The sequence below is a fragment of the Epinephelus fuscoguttatus genome, linkage group LG15 (genome assembly GCF_011397635.1).
Source record: "Epinephelus fuscoguttatus linkage group LG15, E.fuscoguttatus.final_Chr_v1".
Classification (NCBI taxonomy): Eukaryota; Metazoa; Chordata; class Actinopteri; order Perciformes; family Serranidae; genus Epinephelus; species Epinephelus fuscoguttatus.
The window spans coordinates 29,554,773-29,570,866 of record NC_064766.1 but is presented as its reverse complement, the minus strand read 5'-3'; the positions used below and the strand labels follow the sequence as shown (position 1 = coordinate 29,570,866).

The window sequence follows — 16,094 nt, the reverse complement described above, 5'->3', positions numbered from 1 at the left end:
ACTTACCTATTCTATTCTTTGTATTATGATTTGTAATTTTATGTTGCTTTTTTTGAACTGAGAATATGATGTAATGAAATTAATTCATGGGACTGAATCTTGACCTTTTTATGGACAACAAAATAATAAAAAAAGATCACTTATGTACAAAAATACGACACTGACCGCATTGTTTTTGAAACAGCCTTTGTATTTTTGCACAGTGTATAAGTTAATAAGACAGTGATGCAAAAAATATTTACATGTACATTGTAAGATAATTTGGTGCACAAATGATGATGGGTTTAGGATAATAAGATACAAAATAATACACAGTCTCTTCCTAGATTGGCTGGAATGGGTGCAGATAATGTACAGGGTTCGTCCAGTCATAAAAATCCTTTATAAAACATGGAATTTGAACATAATACGATTTGACACAATACAAAGAGGTGTTAAGGCCTCACTGAAGAAAACAAATCTCAGGTTTCAAGCAAGGTCATGACAAGAATAAAGTAAAACTATTTCAAGGAAAAAAGTAATGAGAATGAAGGTGTAATTTTTCAAGACAAAGGAATATTACATGATTATAAACTCATAAATGTATGAGGAAAAACTCATACTTATGCCAGAAGGTCAGTTTACATGGTATAAAAATAGACGAGAGTCCCTTAGCTGCATCGTCTCCCAGTCAGGGACTTTCTCGCTCTTTATACCAGTGGTTCCCAAGTGATGGGTCGCGGCCCAAAACACATCCTAAATGGACCCTAAGTGACTCGCAAACATGTCAAGTTTGTAAAAAGCAAACTTAATTTTTAAGTACAGTGAATTTCTGGCACAGAGCTTTTATTTTGAAGTGTCGTTTTTTGCCGTAGAGTGAGTAACTATCAGACAGCTACTTGAAATGGCAAACTAGCTCAGAGTCATCACCGAACTCAAGTATGATGCTGCATGAATTAAACTGTGGTACCTCGAGCTAATGCCCCGTTTCCACCAGCACTTTCTGTATGGTACCTTTGGAACCAACAGTAACCCTTCAGACACGGTACCTAGACCCTAGTGTCTATATACAGACTCTACATTCAGTGAATGTAGAGTCTGTAGGCAAACCCTGGAGATCTTGCCTCCGGAAGAAGAGCGGAAGAGCCCTGGTTTCCAGTTGTAGGCTGTTTGTAGTCCGCGTGACCAATCACGTTTGAGCCAGCTGCAGTTGTTGCCAGGTTAAATGGTCCGTGCGGTGAACTAATGAGGCGGAACATAATTGGTGTCACTGCAAACTCTGAATCCATCGCAATGGTTCAGCATATTTACTTATATATAAACGGAAGTCGGAAACGGAAATTCGCCTCCTCTGCCCAAATCAAACCGGACTGCCAAAAAATCGGGGGTCTGCCTGTTCCTAGAATGCCGCAAAGAATATCCTTAAAAGTGGGCAGAGTTGTCGTCACTCACTGTATTTCCACATCACCGGTGACACAGATGGAAGTCTGCACCTCATTTATTGTCCACAGAACGAGGCTGCACGCCGACATTTTCAGAACAAAATAAAACAGGCTGCAGTGAGAGTCTCTCTCCATGGGATATTTAAAAATAGCAGATTTGTGCATTTAGTCCTTCTAAGGCAAGCTCAGGGGTTTAGTGTTGGCAGAGCCCACAGGAACGACGCTTCACAACACTTTTTTTTTTTTCTCTGAGTGAGGATTAGAATATATGCAGTTCACAAAATCTGGCTGAAATTTATATAAATACTTGAAGATCCGCTCATTAAAAGTGTATGTCATATAAAAACTAAAGTGATGGTCACAGTTGTCATGTTATATTTAAGGTGTTGACTGATCCACGTCGTCGCCTCCCACACTGAGTAACATTACAAGTTAACGTTCCACCTTAAAAGTTGCCATCAGTTGGCCCAGTGAATTCAGTTCTTTTTTCTCAGACTCCAGCTGCTGTGAGAGGCAGCAAAACATCCTTTCATTTCATATTTATAGTTTGCTAATATATGTGAAACTCTCCACAGTATGAACAGTGGTTACATGAGCCTCAAAACCAGCCACAACTCAGCCCTGAGCAGAGTGACCGTCCTCTGTTGACCAATCAGACTGCAGTGTTCACAGCTCCACCTTTTAGTACCAGATCTGTGTGCTAGGTACCCCAACAGAGGGGGGACCAAACATGGGGACGGTACGGAACAGTTCTGTTGGTACCATCCACAACTTTTCACAGTGGAAATGGAGAAAAAGCAAACTGAACTGCTCGGTGGAAACGGGGATTAACAAATAAGGAAAAATCTGAACTGCCTGGTTGGACCAGTTGGGAACCACTGCTTTATACTATTTCATCTGACTTTGTGGCATAAATAAGTGAGTTTTCCCCAGTGTAAGAGCCAAATATGTCATTCACTCCGCAGACTTTAATTGTACACACTATGTTTGTGGCACTGTACTGATAGTTGGAGCGTTATTGTATGAAGGTAGGAACAGGTAGGACCTCAAGTTTATCGCCTAAACTCAACACAACCAAGAAAGCTGTGGCATCAAACGTGCAACGCATCAGCCAAATCAGGCCGGGTGAAACATCTCATGTAGCTGCAAGTAATAGGCTCAGCTCCTACACCAATACATTTATGAGTTTAATCATGTCATATTGTCACTTTTTTTCCATGAAATAGTTTGACTTTTCTCTCTTAAAATATGACTTTATTCTTGCAGTTTTTGTCTCCTCATTGTGGCCCTTATACTTTTTTGTACTGTACAACCACTTATGTTTCCCCACAGGTATTGACAGAATTCACAGGATGTTTGGTCATAAAAATTGGATTAGAGTCACAGACAAATGTTGGCCAAAATGTGGATGAACATTACACATTCTCAAATATATAATTTACAAGATGAATTTGACCAAAGGAACGGTAGCAAACCTCTTTGTAACATTAGTATTTTGACGACATTTCAGTGCCTGGTGTTGGAAGTGCCAAGTGACACCCTGCCTTGGTGCCTCATGTAACAGTGAGGTTTAATAGGAGTGACTGCCCTCTGCTGGATGATTACTGTCACTAACAGTCTTTAAAACATGTCACTATATTATAGCATACACTCACACAATGTGAACCCTCATTTCAAAACATACACATAAATTCAAGCAGCAATTAAGTGCTTATATCACTGTGTGTGTGTGTCCTCACTGTCGCAGCCTGCAGTGTCGATCCAAGAAAACGACGGCCAAGACTCCGTCAACCTCGGCTCGCTGAGCTCAGCTGTTCACCGGCCAGGAAATGAGCATGGCTTCAGCAGGCTGCCTCCATATGGCTCAGTGCAGGAGATCCTCTCTTCAATATCTGATCTGTCAGCAGAGAACGAGCATGCTCGTAACAGAAATATTGTCCCGGTGCATCTCTGCCAACGTAGTCAGTCATCCGTGTAGTTCACTGCGTGTGGCCCGCTTCAGACTTCCCAGAAGCATCTTACTGCTGACCTGCATGCTCTGTTGACATGGCGCTAACACAGGAGGCCAATCTCTGCTGCGAGCGGACTTGTTTGTGCACAATATTGTATATTCAACTGAGAGATGTTTCTGTGTGTCAAACGGATGAGTCTCACTGCTAAGATGCTTTTGGGAGTCTGTCTAGACGGGGATCAATGTACAGCAGGATCTTAACAGAGAGGTGCACTGGAGGATTTGTTTGTGACAGTCTGCTGTTACTGGCTACGTTTGATGGTACCTGTAAAAGAAGAGGAAGCAGCATGAAGAGGGGACAGTGGTGAAGGGAGCAGTCCCTTAAGTTAAGGAATACATCACCTACAAAATGATCATTTGTATATCCTCCACAGTGAAGAAAGAATCCAAAACCAGAGAACACACTCACACAACTCCTAACTTTAGTCTCATTTTTCCAGCCGTGTCCTCACTACTTCCCACACACATGCTTTTATACTAAAACATTACTATTTAAAAACACTTAAGCACAAACAGTGTCACGCACAGATGAGCAGGAGCAGCAGAAGTGTTGTTAATACTAAGGTTTTAGTGAAAATGCATGTGTTTGGGAAGCACTGAGCATAAGACTGAATAAATGGGACTGTGGTTATACTGCATGAGTTGTGTGGGAGTTTGTAAACGGATATTTAGATATATCTTCGCTGCTGTTAAATGCACATCTTACCTGCCCTGTGACTACCTAGTCAGGGTGCTCAAAACTGAAGTTACAACTAAACACAGAGCAACTACCACAAATAATCTAACAAAAGAGATGACCTCTACGCTCAAAAAAAGGCCAAGAGATCCACACAGAAACTTACATTTACTCCACCTCATGGATGCTCTATCCCGGACGAGCCCTCATTTGTTACACCCCACCCTTGGGCTGCCCCTTGAGGTGAACAAAGCTCCATAAATTAACAAATAAATAAGCAAACAAGACAACAAAAATCCCACGCTGAGAGGCAGCAGGACCAGCAGTCCCCACACCAGAGGCCTCGCTCTTAATTACCTCCTCCATGCCAGGTGCACTGCACCTCGTTAAGTAATGCAGCCCACCTGGGCAGGTGTACGGTGGAGGGAAAAGGGACAGCAGCACAGAACTCACACAGCCATAACTTCAGTTCATTAAGAATTTTCTCTGTTTTTGAATTCTTTGCTCTCCATGGAGGCATGTGAGAAAAGCAAAGTCTTCTTCATGAATTCAGTGTAACAGTGGGCAAGTAACTGATGAAGTGAACTGAAGTATTCCTTTGAGTGATTAGTAGCACTACAATGTGAAACACATCAAAATTTTTACTAAAGTAAAAGTACAGACTATTATCAGCAAAACAGGGGCATAAAAACAGATAGTGCATATTACATTCAATATGACATTTATTATCAGGAGCAGTCTGTTTTTCTCCGACATTTTAGTTCATTTTTAGTAACTCTTGTACTTATTGTTCTCCCACTGCAATCATTTCTGTAACCACTTATCCTGTTGGGGTCACGGGGGGCTGGAGCCTATCCCAGCAGACATTGGGCGAGAGACGGAGTACACCCTGGACAGGTCACCAGATTATCACAGGGCTGACACATAGAGACAGACAACCATTCACGCTCACATTCACACCTACGGACAATTTAGAGTCACCAATTAACCTGCATGTCTTTGGACTGTGGGAAAATCTGTCCAGACTGACAGCGAGCAGTCATGCCTTTTCAACATACAAGCAGTGGTAAGAAAGGACAACAGAAAAATGACCAGGAGGAAAAGTAGCAAAACTCCCTAAACTAGATTCCTTTGGCTTTTTTGTTAACAGCTTCCAGCTTATAACTAGTGACTAGCGTGCACTGAGGCCAGTGGTAACGACCTCACGCCACTGCAGCAAAGTATACTTAAAGTTCCACAAGGAAAAGTAGTGATTATGCATAATGGCTCTAAGTAGAGTCACATTAATATTCAAGCAGAATTTTAGTGTAGCTGTAGCCTGAAGCTTGAATTTTAACTTCTTTACACACTGCAGAGGAGTTTAATCTCTGGGAAACACATCATATTTCATGTCTTAATCATACGGTTTGTATGTGATAATAACAGTACCCTCTCATTTTGTTTTTATCATGTTCTGCTTGTTTTGATATGTGTCATACTTAATTTTCTTATATGATATTTTATGTTTGTCATGTATTATGTATCTTAAGCACACTGACTTTACGCTTGTCGATTGAAATGTGCTATATAAGAAAAGTTGACTTGACTTTGCAGTCAGCAGTCAAGTATCTCCATTTTATGCAGCTTTATACTTACAACTTATGACTTATATACTACTCCACGACGTCTCAGAGGCAGATACTGTAGTTTTTACTCCACTACATTTGTCGGACGGCTTTGGTTACTTTCCAGATTACACATTTGAAAACCACATATCTCCAGCTGTGTCGACTTTAAATGTTTGTGATGAACTGAGGGATGAAGTGTTCCTTCATGTGTTAAGAATATTCTCCTACTTCTTAATCCAAATAAACCCTTTAAAATCCCTTTTGGATCAGCTGAAAACAGGGCTGTGTTTCTGACACCATGATAACATGACTTTTCAGAGATGTCTTGTTCTAACAGCACAGCCTTTTACTTAATTAAAGGATTTGAATGCTGTACCCACCACTGACTACAGCTCTTAAAAATGGAGCTCAGCAACGCGGAATTTATACTTATGGCGTAAGCTCTGCGTCGACGTAAAGCCTACGCTGTAGCTTGACGTGCACCTCTCCAAGGAATGTAACTACATGTCACGGCGACGCAGACCCCCTGTTTATTTTTGTACACTGAAGCCATTTCCCTCAGTGGAAATAAAGCTTTTATTTACATTAATTTCACAGATAAGAAACAATAAATTGTGAAGACAATAAAGCCTCCACTAAAATAGCATGTTAAGTCTTGTGTGTGATTTATCCTGGCTTCATATGAGCAGAGGAAATCTCTGCTCTTCGCTATGCTAATTTATACAATGTAAAATTCCATAGGCTTGTGCTAATAATGTTAGCATGTTATACTTGTTCTGAAAACACAGTTGTTTTGTCGGTGAACCTCGTGAGTTGTGTAATGGAGCCCTAATTGACTGTGGATTCATCAGCCTCCTTAACCCCTTCGAGATGGGGGTTCATTTGCCAAAGACTTCTCACATTTATCACACACATTTCATTCATTCATGCTTCTGCTTCGCTTTTTTGGCCAAAACCAGACAGTCTCTGCCACATTCTTGGCTGTGCTTAATTATGGGCTTGTTTTATATATGAATGCACCCTCCCAGTGTTTGCATGCTCTGGACTCTGTGTACCATGTAGTGTAGTAGTTAGGTAGGTAAGTGTACTTTACTTGAGTATTTCCATTTCATGCTACTTTTGAGTAGTCCACCACTGAGAAAGGAGCACATTATGATTCATTAGTAATTTTATACTACATTTATTATTGATTAAATATCTTTATAATGTAAACTGTGTATGTAAATGTAGTACTCCTTACTGTTGTTACGCTAGTGTAAGGCTTCATCTCAACATTTTAAACACATACCCCTAGTGGGAGGGACTCTGATGTAATCACTTATCTTTTGTCCACATAGCTGTCCTGAACCTTTTGAAGTCTGTTCCTGTCTAATCTGATCTAAGCTAATGGCTGAAAATGTCCCCCCAAACCAGTTTGAGCCATCACACTCTTTTCTTTCTCTTGACAGGCTTCCTTTTTCTTTATGTCTGTGTGTGTCTACTCACTCTCCATGGTGTAAAGTCAACTCAGTCAGCTGCTCCTCCAGCACCATGATCCTTAGCCCGATATACCCGGACGCCAACAAGAGCAACACCATCCTGCAAACAATAATGACGTCAATGCTTTGGGTTTTACCGTCAGCCACAACAATGCACTTTCACTTAGTGCAGAGATGAATCACACCCAGACAGTCTTAGATGGGTACATACTGTGAAGTCATGACAATAAGATATCAGTAAATTGTATCAGCATGGAGCCTGAGTGAACATTGTGCGATAACATTTCTATAACCGCATCTCCAGGATTAGAACATTTTCTTTCCCTTCCAGCCAAACCAGTAAGTCAACATACCAAAATGTGCCTCAAGATGTACGTTTCACACACAAAGCTGCGCTTAAAAAAATGTGCACAGCATGTGGGATCTGCAAAGTATGAAAACCCAGTTCTGCCAGTGTAATTTAAAAAAAGGATCCTGTAAAGTCATGAAAACTTTCTAACAATAATGACTTAGTATCACAAAACAATGACTTAGTATCTCAAAATGATAAGCAACTTTCTCAAAATAATGACTTAGTATGTTGATATAATGAGCAACTTTCTCAAAATAATGACTTAGTATGTTGATATAATGAGCAACTTTCTTAAAATAATGACTTAGTATCTCATAATAATGAGCAACATTCTTAAATTCTTAGAGAGCAGCAGAGAGATGGACAATGGTGGAAGAAGTACTCAGATTTTTAACTTCAGTAATGGCTGCAAATTCACAACATAAAAATACATCACAAGTCAAACTATAGAAATAATATCAGCTAAATATAGTAAGGATTAAAAGTGACAATACTCATTATGCAGAAAAATGTCCCCATGCCAGTGTCATATTATAGTAAAGTCAAAATTGTTCTTAAGCACAGTGTTTGAGTGAATGTACTCAGCTGAAATAACAGTACTCACAGCATAATGCAGAGGTAGGCGAGAACGCTGGCGTTACTACCTTCTCTGAGGAAAGAGAGCGGTGTGACCCTCTCAGTGATCCTTGAAACCCATGATACAGCTGGTGGAGAGAAAAATCACCTTGTTATTCTTTAACGACCCTTACCTCTGTGCCTTATGGGTAACTTGAGTAGATATTACAGTCTGTGTGTGACTATTTGTGAGCTCTTACACAAACGTCTGTCGTCATCTGTTGAGGTGTTGAGGGTGGAATATTGTCTTGTAGGACCTGGAAGGACACAAGTATGCATTGGTGCATTCAGTGATACTGCTAAGACTTACAGTAGTATCTTAAATAGAAAAGTGTAATTAATCAACTAAAGTCACTATTGAAAATAGAGCAACATTAAACAATTATACATTACTCTATCACAAGCTTCTCCCTGTCTCTCCCATCTGTTTCTCACCTTCACCAGGCATCAGAGGAAAGCCGTTGTCAAGACAAATGCTGCTCTGTCTGCTCAGATCACGATCCACGCTGTCCTCCAAACTGGAATAACTGGAGGCCTGCAGACAAGGACAGAGACGCTGAAGGTTAAAGTCTCTGTCATCGTGCATCATGCATTCATATTTCCTAAACGACAACCCTGAGTCTCTGCAATTCTTCTTCTGGTTGAGTTAAAATGGCAGCAAACATACTTTGTCATGATCAGCTTCATTTTCTGCAGCGGAGGCATGAGGGCTGCACTCCCCCTGTTTCAGACGAACATAGAAACATGAGTTTAAACTGAAAACTGACCCTTTATCTTAAGAAATGATGACTTTATAAAGAGCACCTACTGTACCTGTGCATTTGAGCAGAGACTTTGGAGGAGTTTATAACACATCTCACGGTGCCTCAGAGACACAAATGTGTACTGAAGACAGGAAAAGAAGCAGGTGAAAGGGTTAATCTATGTGTACACTCAATGTTAAGGAATCTAATATGAAGTTTTATCTTGACAAGCTGTCAGTTTTACTGCAGGAAATATCACACTTTTCCTTCTTTTTAATTCTGTTTTTCTTTTTACTGATTGGTAGTGAACACTAATACTACTGGACACATTTGAGTCAAGATGAATTTATGATTGTTATTATTAACTTGTTTCTAAACCTGATTAATAAAGACATCACCCCTACTACTGCTACTATTATAATTACATTTAATGTTTAATTTAAAAGGAACATAACAGTGTCCAGCATTTACAGTCTTAGCAAGTTGCACTGCCTGTCTCTAAATGAGCCATTGTACAAATACACAACATACAACACATACAAAATGACACAGAACATGAATTAATCTGATTTGATTAATTTTAATCTCTATTTCGAGTCCTGTGGTTAAGGAGTTCAACAACAACGACGGACGCTTGTTTACAGGAGGTGGAATTACAATTCCCCACAGATGTGTGATGTGTTATTGAGCCCAAATCCCCCAGAGGTTTCAGAATGTTTCTGAGCACTTTTGGAAGCTGGATATGTCGGCATTCAAGTTATCTAATATCACATTCAGTTGCCATTGGTTTCCTACCCAAAACTTTAATTCCACAGTTATACTCGCATCTGTAATGCTAAGATGCAGTCATGTCAGTGTGTGTTTATATAGCTAAAAATCACAAAAACATTATAAAGTGAAGGAAAATGATGGGACATAGGTAATGATCAATACATAAAATAAAAACTGAGGCTTAAAATAATAAACTTTAAAAGTGTGTATTCTGACCTTCTCTCCATCAGCAGTTTGAATAGACAGCATGGATAAAGCGGAGTTATGTTTCTTCACCCCACTGACGCTGCACGCAGAAAGCACCACCTGCAACATGTGGACAAAATATAGGAGTCTGATTGTCTGCACACGGCTCTCAACATGGAGGTGGCTAAACTGGTGGCTAGCAGCTAAGTGCTAGCAACACAAACAGTGCTAACAACAGTGCTGACACTGTAATTAGCACTGTTATCGCTCTTCACTGTGCTCATATCGCCGTATGAGCACAGTGAAGAGCGGTGGAGATTAGCTAGCCAGTGGGATACACACACAGGGACTCACATGCAGTAAAATGCATGTGCAACTGGACCGACTACCCAAACAAAAAACAGTGAGGCTCAGATTACAACACACACAGAGGGAGCGTGACTTTACTATTTGCTTAGGACACCATTACTCAAATATGTATCTACATAGCAAATAGCTTTTGGATGCTACATTAATGCTCTGAACATCACCTTTATATGGAGGACAAAAAATTACTTAAGTACTAATTAAAAAGACACGAAGGACAGAAATAAATACAAAAAATTATAAATAAATACAGGAATAAATAGGTAGATATGAAAATAAATAATGTATGACTAAATATAAGAATAACTAAATAAAAAAATACATGTATAAATAAATATGGAAATAAATAGATATATACATAAATAAATGAATACATGTTAACTAAATATTAATAAAAATAGATAAATCCATGATTAAATTAATAAAATAAAATTAAATATTAAATAAATTAATTCATAAATAAATCAAAGTTGATGATCAAACAGGACATAAATAAATATCTTAAATTTATTTCCAAATTTGTGTACAACCAGATTTATTAATTTTTGTTATTCCCTATCTGTATGTTTGTGAGTTAGGAGGTCTTAACCTCTGTATTTATTTATTCATTTATGCATTCATTTATGTATTTCAGTCTTTATATTAGCATTTACTTATTCTTTTATTTATACATTTCTGAATTAACTTATTTATTTCTGTATAATATTTATTTATTTATTTAAACATTTATTCAAACATTTATTTTAAAAAATGTTTAATAAAGTATTTAAACATTTATTTATTAATGGATAATTATGACATTTTTAACCTTTCAACCCCTTTAAAAAGGACATTACAATCATATTCCACTTTTATGTGATGTGGATAATCAAGATAAGGAACCAGCCTTTAATTTTGTTCACTATCCAAAGTCCTTAAATAATTTCCCTCTGTGAAGTCTTTGATTTTAGGGTAAAAGCCCAAATACTGGAGATGAAAGTAAATCCCCAGGATAGCTAATGCTAATGTTGACTGCTTCTTCTACAACTTCTGGGACATGTAAGTTTAAAGTCTGCTCTGCCAGAGTGAAGTGTTCCTACAAAATTAAACACATATTGGTTTAATTGCCACCACTGGTATGACATGTCAGTGTTGAATAATTTCACCAGTGTGAATTAGGCTTCACTTCAATGAGTCTGAGCGTGTTACCTTGGTTTCTTTGAGCAGCACTGACGAGTGGAAACACACATAGTTCTCAGAGACAAAGATTTTTCCGTGATACAGCACCTCCTTCTGCAAGGCACAGGTGAATGCTACAACAGACACACACACACCATTTAAAGTTGTGAGGAAGATGTTTCTCTAATAAAAAAGGAAACAGCAATGTCACTGAGACAAAAGAGACATGACTGCAGAATTGTGTTGCAGCTCCTGTTTTACTGTGCAAACAAAGTAGGAAGCGCTTCATCACACACCAGGGACAAAGTGACAAAGGGTCACAGTGTAACATAATCTCCATAATCAATATCAAGGAATAAGTAACAGACTCTCAACTCACTGTGTGTCAGGTTCTCCCCCTCAGGAATCTCTTGGAACAGTTTGTGGAAGGTTTTGTTCTGCTTCAGGAAGCTCTGTCAGTGAAAAATAATGTTACAGAGGAAAAATTATGCTCATGTTCAGATTCAGGTTGGGTTTCTACAATAAAAGGTGCTTCTGCGCATCTGTGTCTTCTGTCTTTGCCCCTACATTCATGTGTTGTCGGAATAATTGGAAAAACTAGTTAACAAAATTCACGTGAAGTCGGAACAAGAACTCGGAAAGTTGGCGGAAATTTCAGTGAACAAGTTGTCGACATATATGTAGATACATGGCAGACAAAAGAAAACGCTTGGTTGATAGAAACAAACTTCCTATTAATCAAAATACTGCATATCAATTTTATGCTCACAGGTAATTTGCAGTGCGGTATAAGGTCGTAACTGGTAGTTAGTGTCCACGTAGAGTGACCCAGATTAAATTCAAAAGTTACAAAAGTTATTTATTAGCATTAGTGAGATGAAGGAATGTCTCGGAAGTCTCAGAAAAAATCACTTTGTATTATAAAGCTTATAAAGTGTTATCAATGCTCTGATCCACATCTTATTTGTAGCTTCCACGTTGTTTCACATCACGACTTTAAGCTTATGAACACACAAAAGTCGGCGGGATGACTTCCCAACTCGTGATAGACCATCCTAGGTGGACATGAATGCTGCATGCTGCTTGGCGTCCCTGCACCGTGACTGTAGCTGGAGCAATGACCGTGAAAAATCACAGATAAAATCTTCTAAACCAAAATCTTCATAACGGCATACACTCCAGCAGGAATATGACCCGAAATCAGAGAGAAATGGAGAATAACAGCAACCAAGATTACAGGTGTCCCTGACGTTAGCATGTAGCTACATGTAGCAGTGTAGGCTACGTCATGTAAATACTTGCAGTAGCATGCCTGGAGCAGACAACCATATAAAGAAATCTGTCACGAGCTAACGATGTCAGCTTGTCCCGAAGAGAAGAAACAGCTGGAAACAGAGTATTCAGAACGGTCTGAGGCCTGAGGTTTTAGCTCACAGGGATAATTCTATGTATGCTTGCCTCTTCATTTAAACTTTGACTACATTGAATATGAACATCTGACACTGTAACATTACGTATATGCCAGAAAATAAGGAAACACATACCAGGTCAATTTTAAAAAATACTAAACTGTGTGTTGAGTGATAATAAGGAGCAGGCTTGAGATTCGTTATCTGAAATAATTATCTTCAAACTGATTGAGAACATGACAACACAACAGTGACATACTGCGATCTTGCTAGCAAACAACTACTAATTTACATGTCCAACAACATTATTATTCATCAGGAGTCCTGTTTCTGTCCACCTGAAGAACATAAGTCCAACATTCACTCAATTTTAGCTTAATTTTTGGCCTCCTCCAACTCCTGAGTGGAAATACCTGCTTTTTAAGCTGCTAAATGCTCCGCTAAAGCTGGTCTCAAACTGTGCCTCGATGCTGTTTGGTGCTGATCAGGTCGTGTAAAGTGGGATTTAAGAGCTTTTTCTCTCTGCTATGTGAGCGCTGAGAGTGAAACAAAACAATAAAGTAGGCCGGACAGCTAAACAATGAGCTGAAACTCCCTATAAATCTCCGTAAAGCTGAGGGGAGCTGCAGATTCAGGTGATAATTCTCTTTAGGTAAATGATAACAGACCTTCACACTGTTTTCACATCATAAGTTGATGCATTGTTATTATAAAAAATATACATTATGGCCGCTTTAATTCTCCCTGTGCTGCAGCAAAATGTGATAAAATATGGATGTTGTAAGTGAGCAGGATGAGGTGGAGCAGACTTACACTACTGTTGATGAGCCCATCTGATCGCTCAATGCTCTCCTCTGTTATTGTCTGCTTCCTGGTGACACAAACACGAGAAATTCACCCTACTAACTAGATGACATATCCAGACTTTGTCTCAGTCTAAGATTAAAACTTCAGTTTTTTTCTTAATCCCTGTCTGGTGTTGAGTATACCTGAGAGCAATGCTGGAGTTGAGGCTGTGATTTAGCGCCTGGATCTCCAGTCGGGCATCGTCCAGACTCTGGCTGTGTTTGGATTTCCTACTGCTAAACCTGTTGCTGCCTCTTCTTACGCCAAAGACCCCGACTCCATCCAGACAGCTGTCCCAAGAGACCGGGAGATAAATGTCAGACTGATGATCCGGCTTTTATATGACACACACAGGTAGGACGGATATAGAACAGCATAAAGTAAAGAAAAAATACAAAAAGAAGAATGGGTTTCTTCACGGTGGGAACATCAGTAAATGTGCTGGATTTACTGAGTTCACAGAGTGGCTGAAAACAACTCCTGCGTGCTGACGGTAAACATTTCATTATCTTCACTTTCATTGTTTACATCAGGCGAAGTCTGATTTTCCACAGAGATTAATGCGGTTCATTCAGAGGCACAAATAATTTCTCACATTGTGGAGCTTCAACTGAGTGTCAACAACGGTGTTGAAGGGAATATACTGTTCTTGTTTGTTTGTAAATCCGATCTAATATCTGTCAGTTTGAACTATTCCTTTGTGTTACAGCAGAGATTAAAGGAATACTTTACCCTCTAAATGTTTATTTGCATATCAATTACACATCTGTTTTTCTTGCATGCCTTCACGGTGAACAGAGAATCCAAAGTCAGAGAAAATGTTTGATGAATTGCTGTACAAGTGGGTCACGTTTAACAGCAAAACTATATGAAAACATCTGTTTATAACCTCTTAAACAGCTCGTGCAGTATAATCCAAGTCTCATTAATCCAGTCGTATGCTCAGTACTTCCCAAACACACGCATCTTGGCTAAAACCTGACTACAATGCCTCCATTTAATGCTAAATAATGGCCATTAAATGAGCTAGGAGGCAGGACTTCAATGGAATGCATGAGCAGAGTGCAGGTGTGCGTGAGACTTTTTATGTGGAGGTGATTTAAATCGTGAGGTTTTCGAGAAAAATCCATGTGTTTGGAAAGTATTGAGCAAACGACTGGATAAATGAAACATGGATTACACTGCACGAGTTGTTTAAGGGATTATAAACAGATGTTTTCATATAGTTTTGCTGTTGTTAAACGCGGCCCCCATTTACTTCAATTCATCATGAATTTTCTACGTTTTCGGATTGCCATTTTGAGGGTGTCGTATTCCTTTAAAAGCGTCCAGTTTTGTTGTGGTTGGTTATTTTCGCCCTCTTGTTTTCTCTCACAATATGCTAATGCTTCTCCAGCAGCCATGCAGTCGACGCCAAAGCAGCCGAGGTCGGAGCCACTTACTTTAATACCTACTTACTTAATACATGCTTTAAAATGGCCTGAATCACAATCACTGAGTCCATGGACCATAAAAGTTTTCCTCTACAGGTCAGTCCTATTGTACTACATGTAGTGCTCTTTCCTCTGCAGTGAGTTACTGATTTACAACTGATCAATGTGAGGGTTATCTATTCCTTTAAACTAGCTCCCAACTCCCCGAGGAACTTATTTGAATACAGCCTAAGTGTATTTTCTCCCTCTGCCTGGGCTAGCTGTCAGCTTATCAGACCTGTGGTTAGTCTGCAGTCTCTGGGCAACAGAGAGGATCTCTGGAGAGTGGTTTCACTTTTGTAAGCCAGCAGCTACAAACACTGGATACACAACAAGAATATCGAGCACACCTGATGCTTTTTAAGTGACGCACTCTGTTGATCAGCCGAGATGAAGGATGAAAGATGTGACAGGGACAGAAAAAGAAGAGCAAAACATGAAGTATTTATACTCACACATTGCTGTCCAGTGAGAATCTCCTGCTTTTCAGACTCATGATGGACAATAAATACTTCCAGCTCACACACATGCACACACTCATACACTTTCACATGCAGTGAAAGACTATATCTGCAGCTAAAATTTGAAAACTCATCAAAACACCTCTCATGTGAGTCTTTGGCTCTGATTCCTTGAAGTAACTGAGGCAGTGAGAGGCAGGTAAGAAACAAAAGGTGATCACAGCCTCCTCTTTAGGATTGGTTTCTTCTAATTAAGTCAACCAATCAGCTGCGAGGGGCAGAGGTTTTCACTCAAACTAAACAAATCAGTGAAGGCAGGTGGAATGGCCACACATCGTGCGCAGCTTGTGCTCCTCATGGCAACGGTCGCTATGGGTGGCACTACCTATCGTGACCTTTTGACACACAGACACATGCGCCTTTAAGAACAACCACACACTGTGACAAAGGTATGCAGGGACAGCCGTCATCACAGTCACACCATGTAACCTGCTCAGCCTGCACAGATAGAGATCAGGGAAT

At 39.5% G+C, this 16,094-nt stretch overlaps 1 protein-coding gene across 4 annotated transcripts; it reads right to left on the bottom strand.

Annotated features, from left to right (window-relative positions):
- Positions 1 to 169: 169 nt before the first annotated feature.
- Positions 170 to 15,850, bottom strand: LOC125901628 (GRAM domain-containing protein 2B-like). 4 transcript variants are annotated; one of them, XM_049597371.1, is made up of 14 exons: positions 15,567 to 15,850; positions 13,783 to 13,929; positions 13,607 to 13,664; positions 11,764 to 11,836; positions 11,415 to 11,518; positions 9,891 to 9,980; positions 8,974 to 9,045; positions 8,828 to 8,881; positions 8,596 to 8,695; positions 8,361 to 8,417; positions 8,150 to 8,249; positions 7,201 to 7,293; positions 4,275 to 4,345; positions 170 to 3,697 (listed from the first exon to the last, which is right to left on the bottom strand). In XM_049597371.1, the coding sequence occupies exons 1-13, from the start codon at positions 15,650 to 15,652 to the stop codon at positions 4,315 to 4,317; spliced, it is 1,065 nt and encodes a 354-aa protein (XP_049453328.1). In that variant the 5' UTR covers positions 15,653 to 15,850; the 3' UTR covers positions 170 to 3,697; positions 4,275 to 4,314. The 4 variants fall into 4 exon arrangements, with proteins under 4 accessions (XP_049453328.1, XP_049453327.1, XP_049453331.1 ...); XM_049597370.1 differs by having other exon boundaries at positions 170 to 4,345; XM_049597374.1 differs by lacking the exon at positions 4,275 to 4,345 and having other exon boundaries at positions 15,567 to 15,839.
- Positions 15,851 to 16,094: the final 244 nt, after the last annotated feature.